The sequence below is a fragment of the Blennius ocellaris genome (genome assembly GCF_963422515.1).
Source record: "Blennius ocellaris genome assembly, chromosome: 11".
Taxonomy (NCBI): domain Eukaryota; kingdom Metazoa; phylum Chordata; class Actinopteri; order Blenniiformes; family Blenniidae; genus Blennius; species Blennius ocellaris.
The window spans coordinates 21,188,213-21,205,168 of NC_137660.1; the positions used below are offsets into that span (position 1 = coordinate 21,188,213).

General features: G+C 40.5%; 1 protein-coding gene across 1 annotated transcript in view; it reads right to left on the bottom strand.

Annotated features, from left to right (window-relative positions):
* syt7a (synaptotagmin VIIa) overlaps positions 1 to 13,984 on the bottom strand; it is an 89,815-nt gene extending 75,831 nt beyond the window's left edge. The window contains exon 1 of the mRNA XM_080504255.1: positions 13,858 to 13,984. Coding sequence (XP_080360381.1) covers positions 13,858 to 13,891 — 34 coding nt within the window. The 5' untranslated portion in view covers positions 13,892 to 13,984. The remainder of the gene's footprint in view (positions 1 to 13,857) is intronic.
* Between the last annotated feature and the right edge of the window lie 2,972 nt (positions 13,985 to 16,956).

The following is a 16,956-nucleotide window of genomic DNA, read 5'->3' on the forward strand; positions in this document are numbered from 1 at the left end:
AATATGTGGTGACCTTGGCTCAACCAGAGCATTACTGTAGTATTCAATGCTTATCAGAAGTGTACCAAAGGTGTTTTTTGCAGCACAGACTTGGATGTGACTGGAAGGTTTCCCTTCAAAGGACCGTTTGACATTTCCAGAGAGACGTTCGCATTCCTGCTGGGATTTAGATGAGAAACATAATGCCATTACAGTAAAGTTGAAGCTATCGTTCGCCTGCATTTCAACACACAGACAATGCGAAGAAAAAACTGACAAATTCCACCAATCTACACCTCTGCAGCTCACTCATTCACTCACCTTATGTTTCATTTGTGTAACTGGTTCAAAACCAAAAGTGTTTGGTTTGTGCCAGGTTGTTTCTTGGATAGGACCATCAGACAGGCATGGCTAATACTCCAGGAAGTCACCAGAACTGAGCCAAGAAATACAGCAGCATATAATGACAATTTGTCTCTTTTACACTTGGATTAACACAACAAGATAACAGGGAAGGAATATTACAGGTGACAGTTGGCAGATTAGAATAGAATAGAATAGAATATAATAGAATAGAATAGAATAGAATAGAATAGAATAGAATAGAATAGAATAGAATAAAAATACTTTAAATATTTATAATTTACAGAATCTGTGTCACTTTTCAGCTATCTCAGTGGGGTGAGAACAATATGAGCCTTTTAAAACAAGAAGCTTGTAATTACTGAATATATTGCAGCTTCTGTTAATTTGTCACCTAATTTATTATAGTATCTTGTGATTTTACACAATTTATCAAGATACGGTGGCTGCAAAATGGTTGGCCCCTATGAATATCTTTGATGTGATAGTCTCCAAAATTAGTAAAAATGCCCAAGCCATTTAACATGAAAAAGCATGTCTTTGCAGACAGACAGACAATTGAGTCAATATTCCCACTTACATCTCGATGAAAAGACGAGTGAGTGTTTTGTCCCAAAATGTCAAACTATTGCTCCGATGACTGCAGGCGGTTTCCTTTTAGAGAACTCATTTAGGGATGAGTGGCTCCAGCTGAGGACTTTTGTTGCATGTCATACTCTCATCTCTCATTCCTGGCTCCTGTCTGTATTCATTAAATGTGTGCGATAGAACAATGCGAAACTTAAGAGTCATATGTGCACCAGCTCACATTGCAGACCAGCTCCGCAGAGTCTGAATTACGTGGGTGAATTAACCGTGTGCTGGGAGTTAAAAACAAAATTACAAAAAAAAAAACCTTTGAAACCATTATTGCAGAAGCTGTTACTCTTCATCTGAGTTAAATCATGATGTGAAAAGATTAATTGCGCTTTAGACTGATAATGATGAATGTCAACAGGAGAATTTGCCAAGAATTCACTGAGAGTCTTACAGTGAATGCGATTGTGTGACCACGAGAGGTTTAATGTGAAGATTAGTGGTGGTGATTGCATTTTAGGAGGACAGTGTCTAGAGAGGGGATTTTTTTCTAATAAGTAAAATCCCATCTGCGATGCATAACTACATTAGGGGGTGAGGCTATCTAAAACAATAACGGTGTGAGCGGAGAGCCATCTGAGATTGGCCACATACAGCATGAACTTCTGACCTCCGGTAAACATTGTCATCATATGTTATCACGACGACACACACTATCGCTCCAGAGAGATAATGTTGCAGAGCACCCCAGCAACCTCAGATCTTTCGCATCAGCTCCTTGGTGCTCTGAAACACTATGGCAACTACTCGCACACGTAATCTCTCCTGGGTGTAAGATGCAAACCGAGCTAATATGTTTGTGGAGACAGTGGTGATCACATTTCCAAGTGACACTTTGCATCCTGCTAGGATATCTGAATAAAGAGTGTTCTCAGCAAACCACGAGTCAGCTTCCCAAACACTTGATCCTAAGATGACAAGCGCCGGGCCATCCATTATGCAGTACTCTGCGTTGCTCCATCGACAATCCAAAGTGGAGCAAGTTTCCAGGATGGGATTAATGGCCTCTTCCTCTTGTCTCTTTGCTTTTCGGAAATGAAGGTGCAGGATGTACCTGCAGAGCAACTGTGTTTAATTTTCAAAAAGCATGCACTTAACAAAATACATTGTGGCACCTAGTGACAGTGAGCGCTGCAAGGAGACAGCGGAGGTCATTGAGTGGTGAGGAGGGGGGGCGAAAAGAAAAAGACAGAATAAAAGAGACTGCAAAGGGAACAAGGATCAACATGACAAGACTGAACAGTTACGTAACAGCATACAAGGGACCGTTCACATCTTGTACACACAAATGCAGTCGCCACAAGGAGAGCACATGTACCACTGCCATGGCAAAATTCAAGTCAAACACACTAAAAGTCACACATTAAGCCGGCCCTGTCATGAATACAGAAGTGAGGAGAGTATTAAGACACTGTTGTGAAGTCATATTACAAGCTCTTTTCATCTGGCTTTCCCTTCTCTGCCTCCTCTGCTTCCTTTCATCATCCCTGCCGCACAAAAAAAAAAAAAAAAGTCCAATCCCAGACTAAACCAATCCACTGTCACACCCCCCCCCCCACACACACACACACACACACACACACACACACACACACACACACACACACACACACACACACATATATATATATATATATATATATGGCTTCCTCTCCTCTGTGTGACCTTGACTGGCTAGCACTCCAGGGCTTGTTCTTTGCTTCTCCCTCTCCCTCTGTCTCTCCTGCACTCTCCATCTTTTTACGCTCGCCTCCACTCTATCGCCTGCCTCTCCAGCTCTTGCTTTCTATCACTCTTTCCCAGGCCGGCTGATGTTAACCGGCGCGCTCCCTTTCTCCTCCTCCTCCTGCTGCTTTCCCTACCCCTTCCGCCTCTCAGAGACGTAGAGGAGAAAGGGACAGAAGATGGCAGAGAGAGAAGTAAAAGACCTTCTCCTCCTCCGCAAGCTCGTCAGCTGAGTGGCCAATGCAAAAATAACTCCAGCTCGAAGAAGCTCCATCAACAAGTCGACTATGTGGAAAACAGGTCCTCCATCATTAATGATTTATAATAGGCGGTGAGACCTATTACTTTCAGCCTTGTTTATGAGTGGCATGTAAACCTTTAATGAGTGCTCTTTAATGCAGCGGGAAGAACACATAAATAAGGATGTGTGCTGTTTCTCATGATGACAAAACACTGATGCCAGGATGATTTTGAAGGATTATGCGTTTGGAATCAAGGAGGAATCTGTAAATATATCATGAAATAGAGGAATAATCTCACCTCTTTTAATTGTAAATAATATGCAATAACAATTTTATTTAAAAAAAAAAAACTAAAGTGGCATGTTTATATGCTGGTGCTGGTCAATTAATTTGGAAACCATCAGAATAGAGGTTTTGGAATTGTAGGAGGATGAACACACCACAAGTGCTAGTTGGAGGCAGTTAAAAAGTCTGCAACAGTAGTTTTTTCAATGTATAAAAAAATTCCTTTTGAAATTATTTCTTCATTATATGATTTCTTCTCAAAAATTAAATCCACAAGACCCCCAGGTTTCTCCTGCTGCACCAACCCCCCAATAAGTTTTCAGTGGCCCTGCAGGAGGCTCGCCCCTCTACTTTGATAACCATTGCTGTATATTAAGCAAAACATAATATCTATTATTGTATTACTTGGTTGAAAGTGTTTTCTGTATTAGCTGTACCCTGTAGGAGAAAGTGGTCATAATATTTTTTTATATAGTCTGAATTGAATAATACATTAGTGAAAGCCGCATTTTAGAGCATTTTGAACAATCACTTAAAATGTTTTGAGGTTGGAGGAACTAAATTAATTAGCATTATTTACAACCTGACAGCTAACATTTCTAAATATCACAAAATCATATCCTGTATTACATTTATATGATCGTCCTAATAAGCTGCAGGTTAATCAGGTTAATGAATGAAATAAATTCTATTCTTTGCAAATGCGATTTTATTTCTCTGCAGCGCAAATTGCTTGATTCATGGTGTGATTAGACGTCGCTCTAATCAGCTGATGCGGCTTCCTGTTCCACCAGGGAGGATGACGAGCTCCCTCGGTGGAACAGTGAAGCAGCAGGTCCAAATCCGTGTTTCGTTGCAGGTGTTCCTACAAAAGCGTCTAATTGCCTCCACCGCAGCCTGTTCCTCTGACTCCAGAGATCCTTCAGATTTTCCCAATGGCTTCGCTCGCAACATCCATCTGTATCATAAATTGAAGCTGTTAACCATTCGACTATCCATTCAAAGCTAAATAAACTTAAGCTCAAGTGACAGAGTGATCCATTAAATGTCAAACAGGCTGAATAGGCGCTCTTTACAATTACACAATTCCTGAGCCTGAGTTTATGTACCTTGTGTATCTAAAGGTCTCCGCCGTGATTGTGCACCCCAATCTGATGCTCACAGACTGAATCTGATGTGATTAATTCAAGCTCGGCTATAAAATATGACATTTTCATCTGCTTTGCATCTGATATCAATACAGCGGACTGACAAGACAACAGAATAGCTTGCAGCTGCTTTATGCTTTAAACAAAATAAGGAGAGGAGAAAAAAAAGAGCGTGCCATGAAGGAATATCTCACTAATCTCCCTTTTAAGTTTGATCACAGAAATATAGACTTGTTGAATGCAGCTGCACACCCGCCCCTCAAAAAAAAAAAAAAAACCTACATTAGTAAAACAGCCATGAAGTAGAAGGACATCATCAATTTCTCCAGGGCAATAATAACACAGAGGTGAGGAACACAATCTTCAGCAGGCACCTACACTTCACACCATGTTAAAGACACACCACCGATCCCCGCTCACTTTCCATTTCATTTCCATCACCGTTAAAAGCCTTTGAAGCACACTAAGAATTGACACCAACAAGGTAGTAAACCGAGAAGCGTCAAAAACCTGGGGCAAAATGAAGGCCTTTTCATTCAGACCTGAGTGATTACAGTAAATTACTTTTACAGAGGCTCTAACCACAATTCGGAGAATGCATATGAGAGCACACAGCATGTCTAATACGGGGGAGATGGGGAAAAAAAACCTGATAAAACTGGACTAAAAAAAAATACAATACTATCAAACAATTCTAAACTACAAGTGGCTCAAAAAAATCTGAAAATTACATCACATTTATTGCAAAGTCGTTTGCACTCCCATGACGAGGATACTGGATTTGTTTTGATTTTATGGCTTCAAACATGAGCAATGGATGAGTGCTTATGCCCACTTTTCCAAGATAATTTCATTTACTCACAGTTATTTAGAAAATAATGTAATAAATAAAAATATATAAAATGTACACTCCATCACAACAATACAAAGCTTCTCATATATTTCTGATAAAAAAAATAAAAAAATAATTATATACTTCTGCTTGATGCTGCCAGAGAGGTTATAAGTTAATGCTTGTGTTTTAAGATTTTAGATTGCAGTGGAGTCTGGCTGGACTGAATTCTTTTAAAGGCCACCCCAAAAAAAACAACTTTGCAAATAATTCAGCTCAGTTCAAATGCACGTCAAAGGGCAAAACCTCTATGATTAAAATCCAGTTAATTTAAATCCTCTCTGACTGTCTCAAGCTAAACTGAACAATATTTCCTTTGTGAATACAGAATAGATCAAATAGTTGAATAACTGGATTGGTCTGTGGTGTACAAGTGAACCCAATGAGGCCATCTGTGAGGAGTACACTGTTTCAGGAGAAATAATAATATTGGCAGTTTTGCAGAAATCGTGTCAGAAATGATAATATTATACAAATAAAATTGAGTGCTGAAAATAGTGCCCAATTAAAAATAATGAGATCCTTACAAAAAAGGGGGAAAAAATCATATTGTTGTTATCATTCAACCTAAGAGCAGTCATTTTCATTCATGATATTCTTGCTGTAAAATGGACCCATCTGCTTACAACATCCCCTCTTTAGGTTGCAGATTTATCCACAGAAATGTATTTTACCTGAGGAGTTCTATTAGTGCCGCTACAGATGCCAAACTTCCATCATTTAAAGATTTGTAGACCTGACTGGAGGTTTGGACTCCAGCCCAAAACTAATGCCGGCATCATCCTAAATCAATAGCCAACCTGACAGCATTCCTATATATCATGTTGAAGCCACAGAGGTTGTGTGGTGCCAGACAGAGTGTGGGACCGCACATCGAATAAATTTAAGACAATTTGTCCCTGATGCACAAACTCTGTCTTCAGACCGAGGGCCACAAAAACCGAGAGAGGTACCAAAATGTCAATTTACAGAGAGGTTTTACTTCATGCTGTTTGGAAAAATTAAATAAAGCTTTAAATGATTTCTTCATTTACTTTCGACATTAACCGGATTCAGTTTTGATCTGGCAATAAACTGTCCAGAAGTCCTGAGGTGTCACAGCTGAACCATACAGACTGCATTAGCAATAGCCTCCTCCTGTTGTCAGTTTTACAGATCAGGTTGATTACATGCATAATACATGAAGACAGTCAACCACAGGTTCATTCTCTGAACATGCACCACCCCCCCAAACCAAACCTGGACCTGAACCATTTTCCCCTCATTGCGATCGATCAATAAAGGCATCAGTACCCATCCAACACACCCACTGCAGCCAGTTCATCAAAGAAAGTCATCAGTGGAAGGAGCTGCTAAGCTCTTCATTTACTAGCCCCCTGCTACTTGACAAGCTGAATGCTGCACTGTTTCAGCTTGACAAAAAAAAACCTCCAGTTTGTGACTACTCGCTGGAATTCCTGCTGAAGAGCGAATGGAAGTGCCGCACAGACATTTCACAAGTAGAGACGGTCTTCTAGTTATGCATGGGGTGATGACGCTGCCTGCCTGACAGATTTTTCACACTCACTGGTGATCGGTGTAAAAAGCAAATATACAAACTAGCATGTGGAGAGCTCCTTTTGAACCCGTCCGGGGACATACACCGACACAGCTGCTCTTAAATTCAAGCAAAAAAAAAAAAAAAACAGGTTAAATGTTGTCAATTATGCACAGTTGAGATGCAGCAAGCAAGTTTGAAGCATAACAAGGGTTTTTAATGGGTTTGAGGAGAAACTCACCCCCGACGGAGGTTGATCCACCTTGTTCCACTCGGTTAAATGGCATTTCTCTACTTTTTAGCATCATGATATGCAAGGCCTAATTGATAAGGATGTTCTATATGTGTGCTCATCTGCATGCTCATGCAAATGGTTTGTGCTTCAGTTTGCATTTGGGTTTTTTTTCTGAAAAGTGACAGCATGTGCAAATAAAAGGTATTCAACTGGCATTTCTTACACAGATTAGACCCCGCTTGCATTCACCATGGAGTAATGGGATGTAGTGCTGAGCCCCCACATTAACAAAATAATAGGTTATACCATGGAATTGGACTTGTCGGTAGAGGAAGTTATCAAATGTGCATTAAGTATTTTATGCAATGAGAAACATGCCCAGTAATCCAAATGAAGGCAACCATGCTAAACTGATAAACGTAATATCACATTTGTCCCTAATTTTTAAAAAGGCAAACTTTTCAAAAGTGTGAATTGGTGCAAACTTGTTTGTGCAAGCGAGATTCTTTAAATTGAAAGTATTTGATATTATATACTATATATAGTCTACAATTTTCATAACACCTTCCTTTGTGTTTTTTTCACCTGAGCTTATTTTAATATTTGAATTAGTTCCCATTTTGTTCTACAAATGTGTGTTTTAGTTAAATTACTTGTTTTTTTTACCCTCCACTTATTTATTATAATCATTATTTGCACTCAGATATGAACACGAATAAAATATGAATATGAATAGGCTTCTCTCTAACACCACTCCCTGTTTGTTAATGAAATAGCATTAAAAAAGCAGTCTTTTTCCCCATTTAATAAATAGATTAATAACTGAAAGATGACTTAATTTACATTGCAGTCTAAAAATAATCTATATCCCAATTTGAATATATAATGTCAAGTACATCAATATTTAGTATAAAACACTTGTGGTTTCAGCACTCTAAACTGCTGGCTTGACAGGAAACCAGAAGAAATTCAAAAGGACGGTATGTGGAATTAAAAGTTGCAAAAGCCACCAGGGTACCATGAAAAGATTATCAGGCATAGCAAAAGCGTTAACTTGCAGGAGCTTCACAAAGAGTGGACTGAAGCTGGAGTCAGATCATCAGTTGTGTCTGGGAAATCCACAAGTGTTGCATTCCTCTGTGTCGAGACACTGAACCAGAGGCGACATCAGAACAGTTTTATTTGGGCTCAAGAAAAACAAACAATAGGATTATTGCACAATTGTCCAACATTTTCATGCGAGAATAAATATTGCATTTATCATAATATGGCAATCATATTTATGAGTTTGGCGAGAGGGAGACTCCAAACTCAAGCTGCACCAAGTCCAGTGAAATACCCACAGACATGGTTTTGTTTCTGCTGCCCCGCTGTGTTTTATCAACACCAAAGTCAACAATCCATCTTCCAGGAGATTGTTGAGCACTCCATTCGTCTGTCTGCTGAAAAGCTATACAATGATTCGGGTTTCTTTTCCAGCGAAACAGTCCACTTGTCCACACAGCCAAAACTTTCCACAAGTGCTTTGTTGACAGTGGTAATACCGAGCTTGAGGGTCGAGCCAACTGGCCTGATGCAATCGCTACACTGAATCTGTGGGTTTTATTGTGAAAAGAAGGATCAGAGGGGAACAACAGAGACGAGCTGAAGACTGTTATCAAACCCACCTGGGCTTTCGTCACGTCTTAGCAGTACCAGATGTTGGTCACCTCCATGCCACTGCACACGGATGCATGAATGCAGAACAAAAGAGGCCTAATTGGGATTTTGACTTTTAAGCACGGCAACGATTAGAAATCATTTAAAATATTGATTTAGGATTGATTTAATTAGGTATTCTTGAATTAAGCGATGTGAAGCCCATAGCCCATGTGGACCAATCAGATAGTAAACCAGCTATACAACGGTCAACAAAGCAATTCTAGAGATTGTGGAAAACACTGTTGGAAAAGAAATAAATCAGTGTCTTTGTAAAGCTCTTCAGCAGAGACAGGCAAAAGCTTATTGTATGTACAAGAGTTCATAAATTCAAAATTGGACAGACGTTGGTGGAATGGAAACACTTTTGATGCACCAGTTCAATTCTGGAATCACTGGGCTTTACTGTCCAGTGTGAAGCAGATTGAAAATATTTATTTTGTACCACTGATCATCAAAAGAGTGGTGTGAAGCTATCCTACCAAGAAAACAACTTAGAGATTTCCTGAAAACTTCACTGCCTCTCCACAAAGAAACCAGATTGAACTCCAGCTATTTACTGCTACCCAACACCTATTAGTGTAATTATCAAGGGCCTTTTAATTGTTCTGCGTTTGAGTGGACACCTGTTTCACATCGTTAGTGTTTCATGTCAACACTACTGTGAAATACTTTCTATCGTCTAATAGCCCCAAAGTGTCCAGTCTCAGACACTAAACTCCTCCTGTTGCTCAACTATTCTAAACACGCGGGTCGATTGGTCAGAATAGTCCCAGGTTCATTTTTAATGACCAACAATCAATCCCTGCTGGAGCCCGGTATGTAATCTAAATAGCGGCTGAATGTTTTTCAATGAGTGGAATTATTAAACCGTTAAGCCATCAAGCTGAAGAGGAGATAATATGGTGCTAAATTATCCCCAGCATTCAGTCCTTTCTACACTGTACCATTTACTTTTCCTTTCCGAACTTCTGTATCGATCAGAGTCCACGTTGAGTTTTATTTCAGATGTTTATGTGACAGTCGGCGACAGTTTGTCACACTCACATACGATCAAGCTGTTTCTCTTTACCCCCCCCTTTAATCCTCTGAGGCCATAATCAATACATCCCTGGTAGATCTCTCTCCCGCTCCCTGCCCGTCCACCTTGAGACGCAGTGTGAATTTAAAGGCCACGGCAATGCAGTGAAGGGAAACACTCGCTTATGAGAATCAATTAGAGCTGTCAATCAAGTATTGATTTCTTTACTTACAATAGTCGCCCCAATGCACTGGAAGACAGCCTCCCTGTAACTTTACTACCTTATAAAAGCACTTCATTAATCCCCCCCCAAAAAATACAATTTCTGCTTTATCCTGGAGCGGAATGACCAACAGGTATAACAGGAGGCTACAGCTCCATTTGTACAAAAACCCTAACGCTTCGACGTTCGTTCCTCTCAGAACCCCTGCTGATGACCCACATGACCTCCAGCACCATGATGCCCGCATACCCCGCAAGGTTTTACGCTGCTCGGTTATCCATTGCACAAAAAAAATAAAACAACATTCACCGTTCTGTTCAGCTGTACTGAAGCCAGTGATGTTTTGAGCCAAATTTTATTCAGGCCAACATGCTCATAATGACAGAGACTAGTATGCTGAGGCTTGACAAGTAACCTCTACCGTCTACTATTAGTTCAGTGTCGCAGCAGGGCAGTGTTTCGTTCTTAACATTAGTCATAACATTTACAGAATTCGGCTCAGTTAACTGTGGACATTAATGCTAAGAAAGCCAATCACATCCTGAACCACTGGCAGCGCACAATAGCTTTCACAAAAACAATAACACAAGTGTAAGTCAGGTAATGCCACACTATCTCATCTTTACTGGTTCTCCTTATTTATTTGTTTCTTTATTTATTTGGCCTGCTTTTCGATGTTGTTTCAAATAACCCTGCCATCAGGTCATTTATTGGAAAGTAGTTCAACGGGGTAAATCCAACGCCCTACCAAAGTATACATTTGGAGATGTTTGACTGATCATATCCTTGGAGAATCATCCCCATCTGGGATGTTATTGTAATGAATTATAGCTCAGGCAGCAGCAACAGCTTGTGCTCAATCCTTCAAGAATATATTTTAACCCAACACTTCCCACAATCTCCCATGATGTTTGTGCTGTGGACTTTATTTCTAACCCTCAAACAATGTGCCGTTTAAATATTGGATGGACTTCTCGAATTTATTTAATACATGTGGCTGAGCGAGAGCACACTCGGAGACACATACAGAAAATGCTCCCTCGCTTACACAAACACACAGGCGCTGATTCACCCTCACTGCAGTTAGTTAGCTGTTTTGGCCAGCCCGATGGGTTGGAAAGCGCGCACACTTGGGAATCTACTCAGTGTTTCGCATCATTGACTGTCAGTTGGCTTACCTGTGTGGGTGTGTGTTCATGAGCTTCCTGAACCAACCTGAAGCTATGCTCAATCAGCTGTTCGATAGTTCTGTGGCAGGGGAGCGGTGTGGTCAATGTCATTTTGTTTTCCTTAAGCTGTTTCTTTCTTCCATTTATTGAGGACTTTCTTGCTGAGGAAGTATATTTGGAAGATTGTAATAGGGCTATTGTTGAGTTAATTGGCTTAATTGTATTAGAAATGCATTGAATAGCCTGGTGGGTGGGACTTAAAGGATTAAAAGAGCCCTGCAGGTAGAGTCACTCTAAGTAACACTTTAATGAATTGAGATCAGTTGATGCACGCAGTCAGACTGACTGCATAATTATTTTGATATTCAAACTATTTTTTAAAGCTTATTTTTGCATATACTTTGACTTATAGTTCTACTCTTTTGAGAGATGAGCACGCTAACTTTTCAACATCACAATCCAGATACGAGAAATTGGTGTTGTAAACTGATCCTCTTTAGTTTTTAATTAGCTTAAAGGAAAAAAAAGTTAATCACTGTCCTCTCATATTTAAAAAAAAAAAAAAAAAAAACAGCATTGTGCTGGCACCATTTATAGGATAGGTCAAATGTGAAAATTGTTTTTATTCTGTTCACATTACACTAGTGTGTGGTACTACACATATTAGTGCACCGTTCCCATTAATTGTTAATCAGGCATGAATTATTGCTCTCAAAAATTGAAAACTGTCATTGAACAGCTCTGTATGTTCCATTGAGTAAATTTAGTTCACGCCACATGTTAACTAAACTGCAGAGATGGAAACTGTGAAGTGCACACCATCTGGCTGCCACAGTGCACTGCAATGTTGCTTACTGAGCAGCATGAATACACATCTGCACTCAAAATAGTAAGTGCAAGTATGCAATTTGAGACGAAGCATTACCAAGCCTGGCACAGGCACAATAAATACTAGTCTGCTTTCAACCAGAATAAATGTTTTAACTTGTAATAATCAAAATGGACTTGCATTCCACCACTCCGAGCCACCTCACTGTGGCTCTTACTGGACCATATTATAAAATCGACTGAAGCAAAAACAATTTTACAAAAGGAAGAAAGCACCTTCAAATCCACACACGTATTCCTTTCTTTCATTAGTTGAACGACTGTTGTTATATTCAAGAGTCAGTAGTATAGGCCTTATTCTGGAACTCACCATTATTACTATTGCAGTGTATGTGCAAAAAAAAACATTGTCTCTGACTGCAGTGTGCACGTGCCAGTATGCGACAAGTTGCGTCTTCCCTGTTTACACTGGAGGTGGGAGCGTTTCAAAAAAAATGTTGCACTTTGGAAGCCAAAATATTTACGTTTTCAGAGGCTGGGTGTGTGGTTGTGTGTCTGATCTCTCCACAGTGTAACCTTCCTCTGCCCATTGTTTAGATACGATCAGCTCCAGCAATTGAACTGCATACGAAAAGCAGATGGATTTATGGACACTTCAACCTCCTCTTAATATATAAAAGCCTAATTGGCACCACCTTGCTACACTGAACACATATTCGGCAGCTTTTTGGAGGCGTGACCTTAAACGCTGCCTTCAAACCTTTTTTTTTTTCTTTTTTTTTTAAAGTTTAGTTCTCCAAATTGGTTAAAGAGCATTTTCGAAGAGCTGGTGTGTGTTTTCAAGTGTCATTTTGTTTCCCTCCAGTACATTCACACACATTGGTGTGACTTGCATCATTGTCTGAAGCCAGCATCCTCCACCCCCCCTCCCGCAGGCTGCTGCACACAGCCCCCCCTTACAGTATCATGTTGTGGTCTGTGTGTGCAGAGATCCCATTATCTCACATCACAGGGAAATGAACAAAAACGGCTCCTCCCACTCTGCCTTTTTGCTCTTTTAAACACCCCCCCACCCCCTTTAGCTCCCCTCCTGTATCCCCCTCCTTGGTCCTCGGTGTAGCAGCAGGTGTTATTCTCGTATAACCTGAAGATTTAGGTGGTAATTAGCATTACCTCTCTCAGCCCCGGAGAGTTATTTATGCTTCATGGGGAACAGCAGGAACCGCGAGTCGAGTGTGTTTTCTGGGCGCCCGATGAGAGGAAGAAATCACGCCTCGAAAACACGTGGGAGAGATTACTCAAATATTCCCCCTTTTGTACCCCCTTTGCCCCCGCGGCTCCTGCACGGTTATCTCTGCAGCCGGGGCCGGAGGGATTTCTGCAGGATGTCGGAGGATGTATAAATAAAGAGAGGACCTGTGTGCACTTGGGCTTCATTGAAGCTAAAAGGCTTTGACCTTGCATTATGCAGCGCTTAAGTGGCTGTTGTGGACGTCCGAAAAACATCAGGAGCGCACGCACGTGCACGAGGGGGTAATTCACGCGTAATGACAAAGTGGCTTCCGTCTACAACAGGTTTACTATTGATCGCATTGAAATGCGTGCGGGATCGGGCTAAAAAAAAAAAAGACAAGACAAGCGCCCTTCTCGGAGGCAATTAACTGCACTGATATTACATAATGACAGCCCACACTTTTAACCAACACGTCGTTCCACAGGATCAAGAAAAAAAGAAAAGAAAACAGGGTTACCGGGGGAGGAGGGTGTGACAGTCCCCACCTTGTCATGACAGGCAGTCACCTCAAAGAGAAACCAAACACCTTGAAACTGTCAGGACGCTCCGAGCAAACAGTGGCACGTCTTCCCGGGATCTTACCTTTGCCATTGTCCTCTTCCCTGTTCAGATACATGGCTGTGACTTCACTCCCAGGCTGAATGACGATGGCGGGGGTCTCAGCTTTCCTCTTGTTGGTACTCCTCTGGTGTGTGTGCTGAAACTCCGGCTGCTGTGGTGTGTAGTAGTAGCTGTTTATTGTTGTGATGCTCCTCAACAGCCTCTCCTCTCCTCCTAGTGGATAGGTAGGCTAACCAGTTAGAGACTCTCACTACCTCCCTCCTCTTCTCTCTCTCTCTCTTCCTCCTCCCCTCCTCTATCTCTCTCTCTCTCTCTCTCTCTCTCTCTCTCTCTCTCTCTCTCTCTCGCTCTCTCTCTCTCTCTCTGTGTGTGTCTCCTAATAACCACACCATGGCTCGAAGGACAAAATGGGGAAAGTGACTTCTACTGCTGAGTAAAGAAGTCCTGTTTGCTCTCCTTGTTTCAATTGGTAGTCTTTAAGGAAAGACCCCCCCCCCACCACCCACCATCACACACACACACACACACCTCTGATGGGATTTGGACAGACCCTGTACCCCAGCAGTTTCATGGGATAATTGGAAATGTGTTTAGTGGTGCAAGTATACAGATGGTTTAATGAAGTCAAACCACCAAACTGCGTGCCAAAATCCTCCCGCAATCAACATTGTATATACTTGAGTCAAAGTGCTTTCAGCAAAGAATATCTCATTAGGATGCAAAAGCACTCATGCAAAAATTGACTTTTTGGGGACAAAGTATTTTTAGACCCTTTAAAAAAAAATAAAAAAATAAAAAAAAACCTTCAGTCTGAATTTCCATCCAATAAGTCAAACAACATCAGGAGCAGATCCAGTTAATTGTAATGGGGGAAGGAGGGACATGAATAACAACATCAACAAAAAAAAAAACTAAGGCAGCTATCCAAAAGTAAATATCAAGTCTCCAGAATGAATAAACCTTTTTAGTGTAACAGTGGTTCTCAAATTATGGGGCAAAACTCCTTGGGGGTGATGCCTTTTCCTATTCTGATTCTCTTTTCTTATGTGTAATGATTAAATATGCTTTACTGCAAAACCATAAGTGTTGCAGGCTATATATAAAGACCTACTAAATTTCAGATTTATTGACTAGATAAATAGAAGGGAGCTCATCCTCCCTCACTTTGAGAACCCCTGAGTTATTATTTTCTTCATCTTGGGTTTGCTGGTTGAGTTGATCCATTCAAGGTGAAAAGACGCTGTCCATGACATTTTTTTTACTGCCAACATTAATATGGTGTTGGACATGTCTCCCATTCACATCAGGTTATTCTTTGTGCTATTCATTTGTATTCAACAGAATACAGGGTCAGTATTGCGAAACAAAAACCACTATATTTTAGGTTTTACAATCATGTTGCATACTATTCATTTTAGTTTGTCACAGTTAAAAATCATACATAAAACTGTTCAAAGTGATCTCAAGGACATGATAAGTCTAGTCCAATACCTCGTGTTTAAATAGTTTGACAGACTCCCACATGGATTAACTTAATGAAAACCAAATAATAATAATAATGCATTTTTATGTGACGTTTGCATGTTTTCAGTGTTACTGTGTTGTTTTTATCCTGCTTCCTCCCAAATGCAGGTGATGGTAATTTTGTGGCTAAAACTGCTCTAAAAGTGAGACTGTGTGCCAGAGAAACTGATGGATGGACACGTCAGCTCGTGCATAATGTGAAACAAAATGAAACATCCAACAAATGTCCCTAACAAATACAATATATTCATGGGTAAGCAGACCATTTATTTTCTACCCAGGCAACTCAGAGTTATTTTTAAGTCGCTACCAGCCTAATCTATCAAAATCCATTATGTTTTATGAGACGATCACAAGCTCTGTATTTCAAGGAATTCTGAAATGATTGCCTGATCACCAGAAAATGAACTGACAGAGATTCTGGCAACTGATTAATCTGAATGAGTCATTTATCAAGGGAAAAATCCCACCTTCCTCAGAGTGAATATTTTAACTTTTTCTGTCTCAAACTTGAACATTTTAGAGTTTTTACTTTTTGGATGTAACATGTGAAATCTACTGATGGAGATTTGTCATGGCCACATGGTGGTGTTGTGGGCCGCACTGTTGCCTCACAAGAAACTCCATGGTTTAATTACAGGTTTCGCGGCCCTTGAGATTACATGGTCACCCTGTGCAGGTTACTCAGTTCAATTCTTCAGTCCAAAAACATAAACTTGAAGTTAATCAGGGACTTGATATGAATATTATAGAAATACTGTATGCATGCGCATAGTTGTCCCTTTTCTCTTTGTTTGCCCTGTGATGAGCTGATGGCCTCTTCAGGATGCACCTTTTGTTTCCCCAACTGTCAGCTGGGATACAAATAACAATATTTATTTTCAGTAATACAAAAAAAAATCAACTCCAAAATTGGATTACAGTGATTTTAAAGTGACTGAAATGAAAACATTATGTTTCTTCAGCGGCAGTCACCGCTACAGTGTGACCAATTAGTCATTAAAGCAACAGCGTGCTTCCGCCTGAGTGACACGTTTTAATTAATCAATTTGTTAATTCCGATGAAAGTCCTGCTTGGTTGTCAGTAAACACTGATGTAACGCAGGGCAAGTTGGAACCCATCTGGTCTTTTCATTTCATCCCACCTGCCGCATATCTGTGTCCCTTTTCACGTGCTCTTGTATTGCGAAGACACTGTCTTGTGCAAATTCACTGACCACATTACTGAACACAGGGCAGAGACGAGCAGTCCTCAGGGAGTAATTAACTACTACCAGTTTCCTCTGCAAGGTGATGTGGCTGCGATGTGGACAGTCCCTGAACTAGATGCAAAAATTCAGTATTCATACCCAGACTGTTTCACATCATACATACGTAGGCAGCTGGTAAGTAGAGAGAAAGCCCCCTTTTTTTCCTGTGACCTTGACTCAGTTATAGAAAAAGCCAATTAGAAAGCAATTTAAGGCAATTTCTTCAATTACGTTTTCGCTTGTTCACAGAGAAAAAGAAATGATTACGGGAAGTTCTTGTAGCATGAAGCTGCTATATGTCGACATGGGACATTATGAAATAAATGGGAAAATTCATGAGGACAAT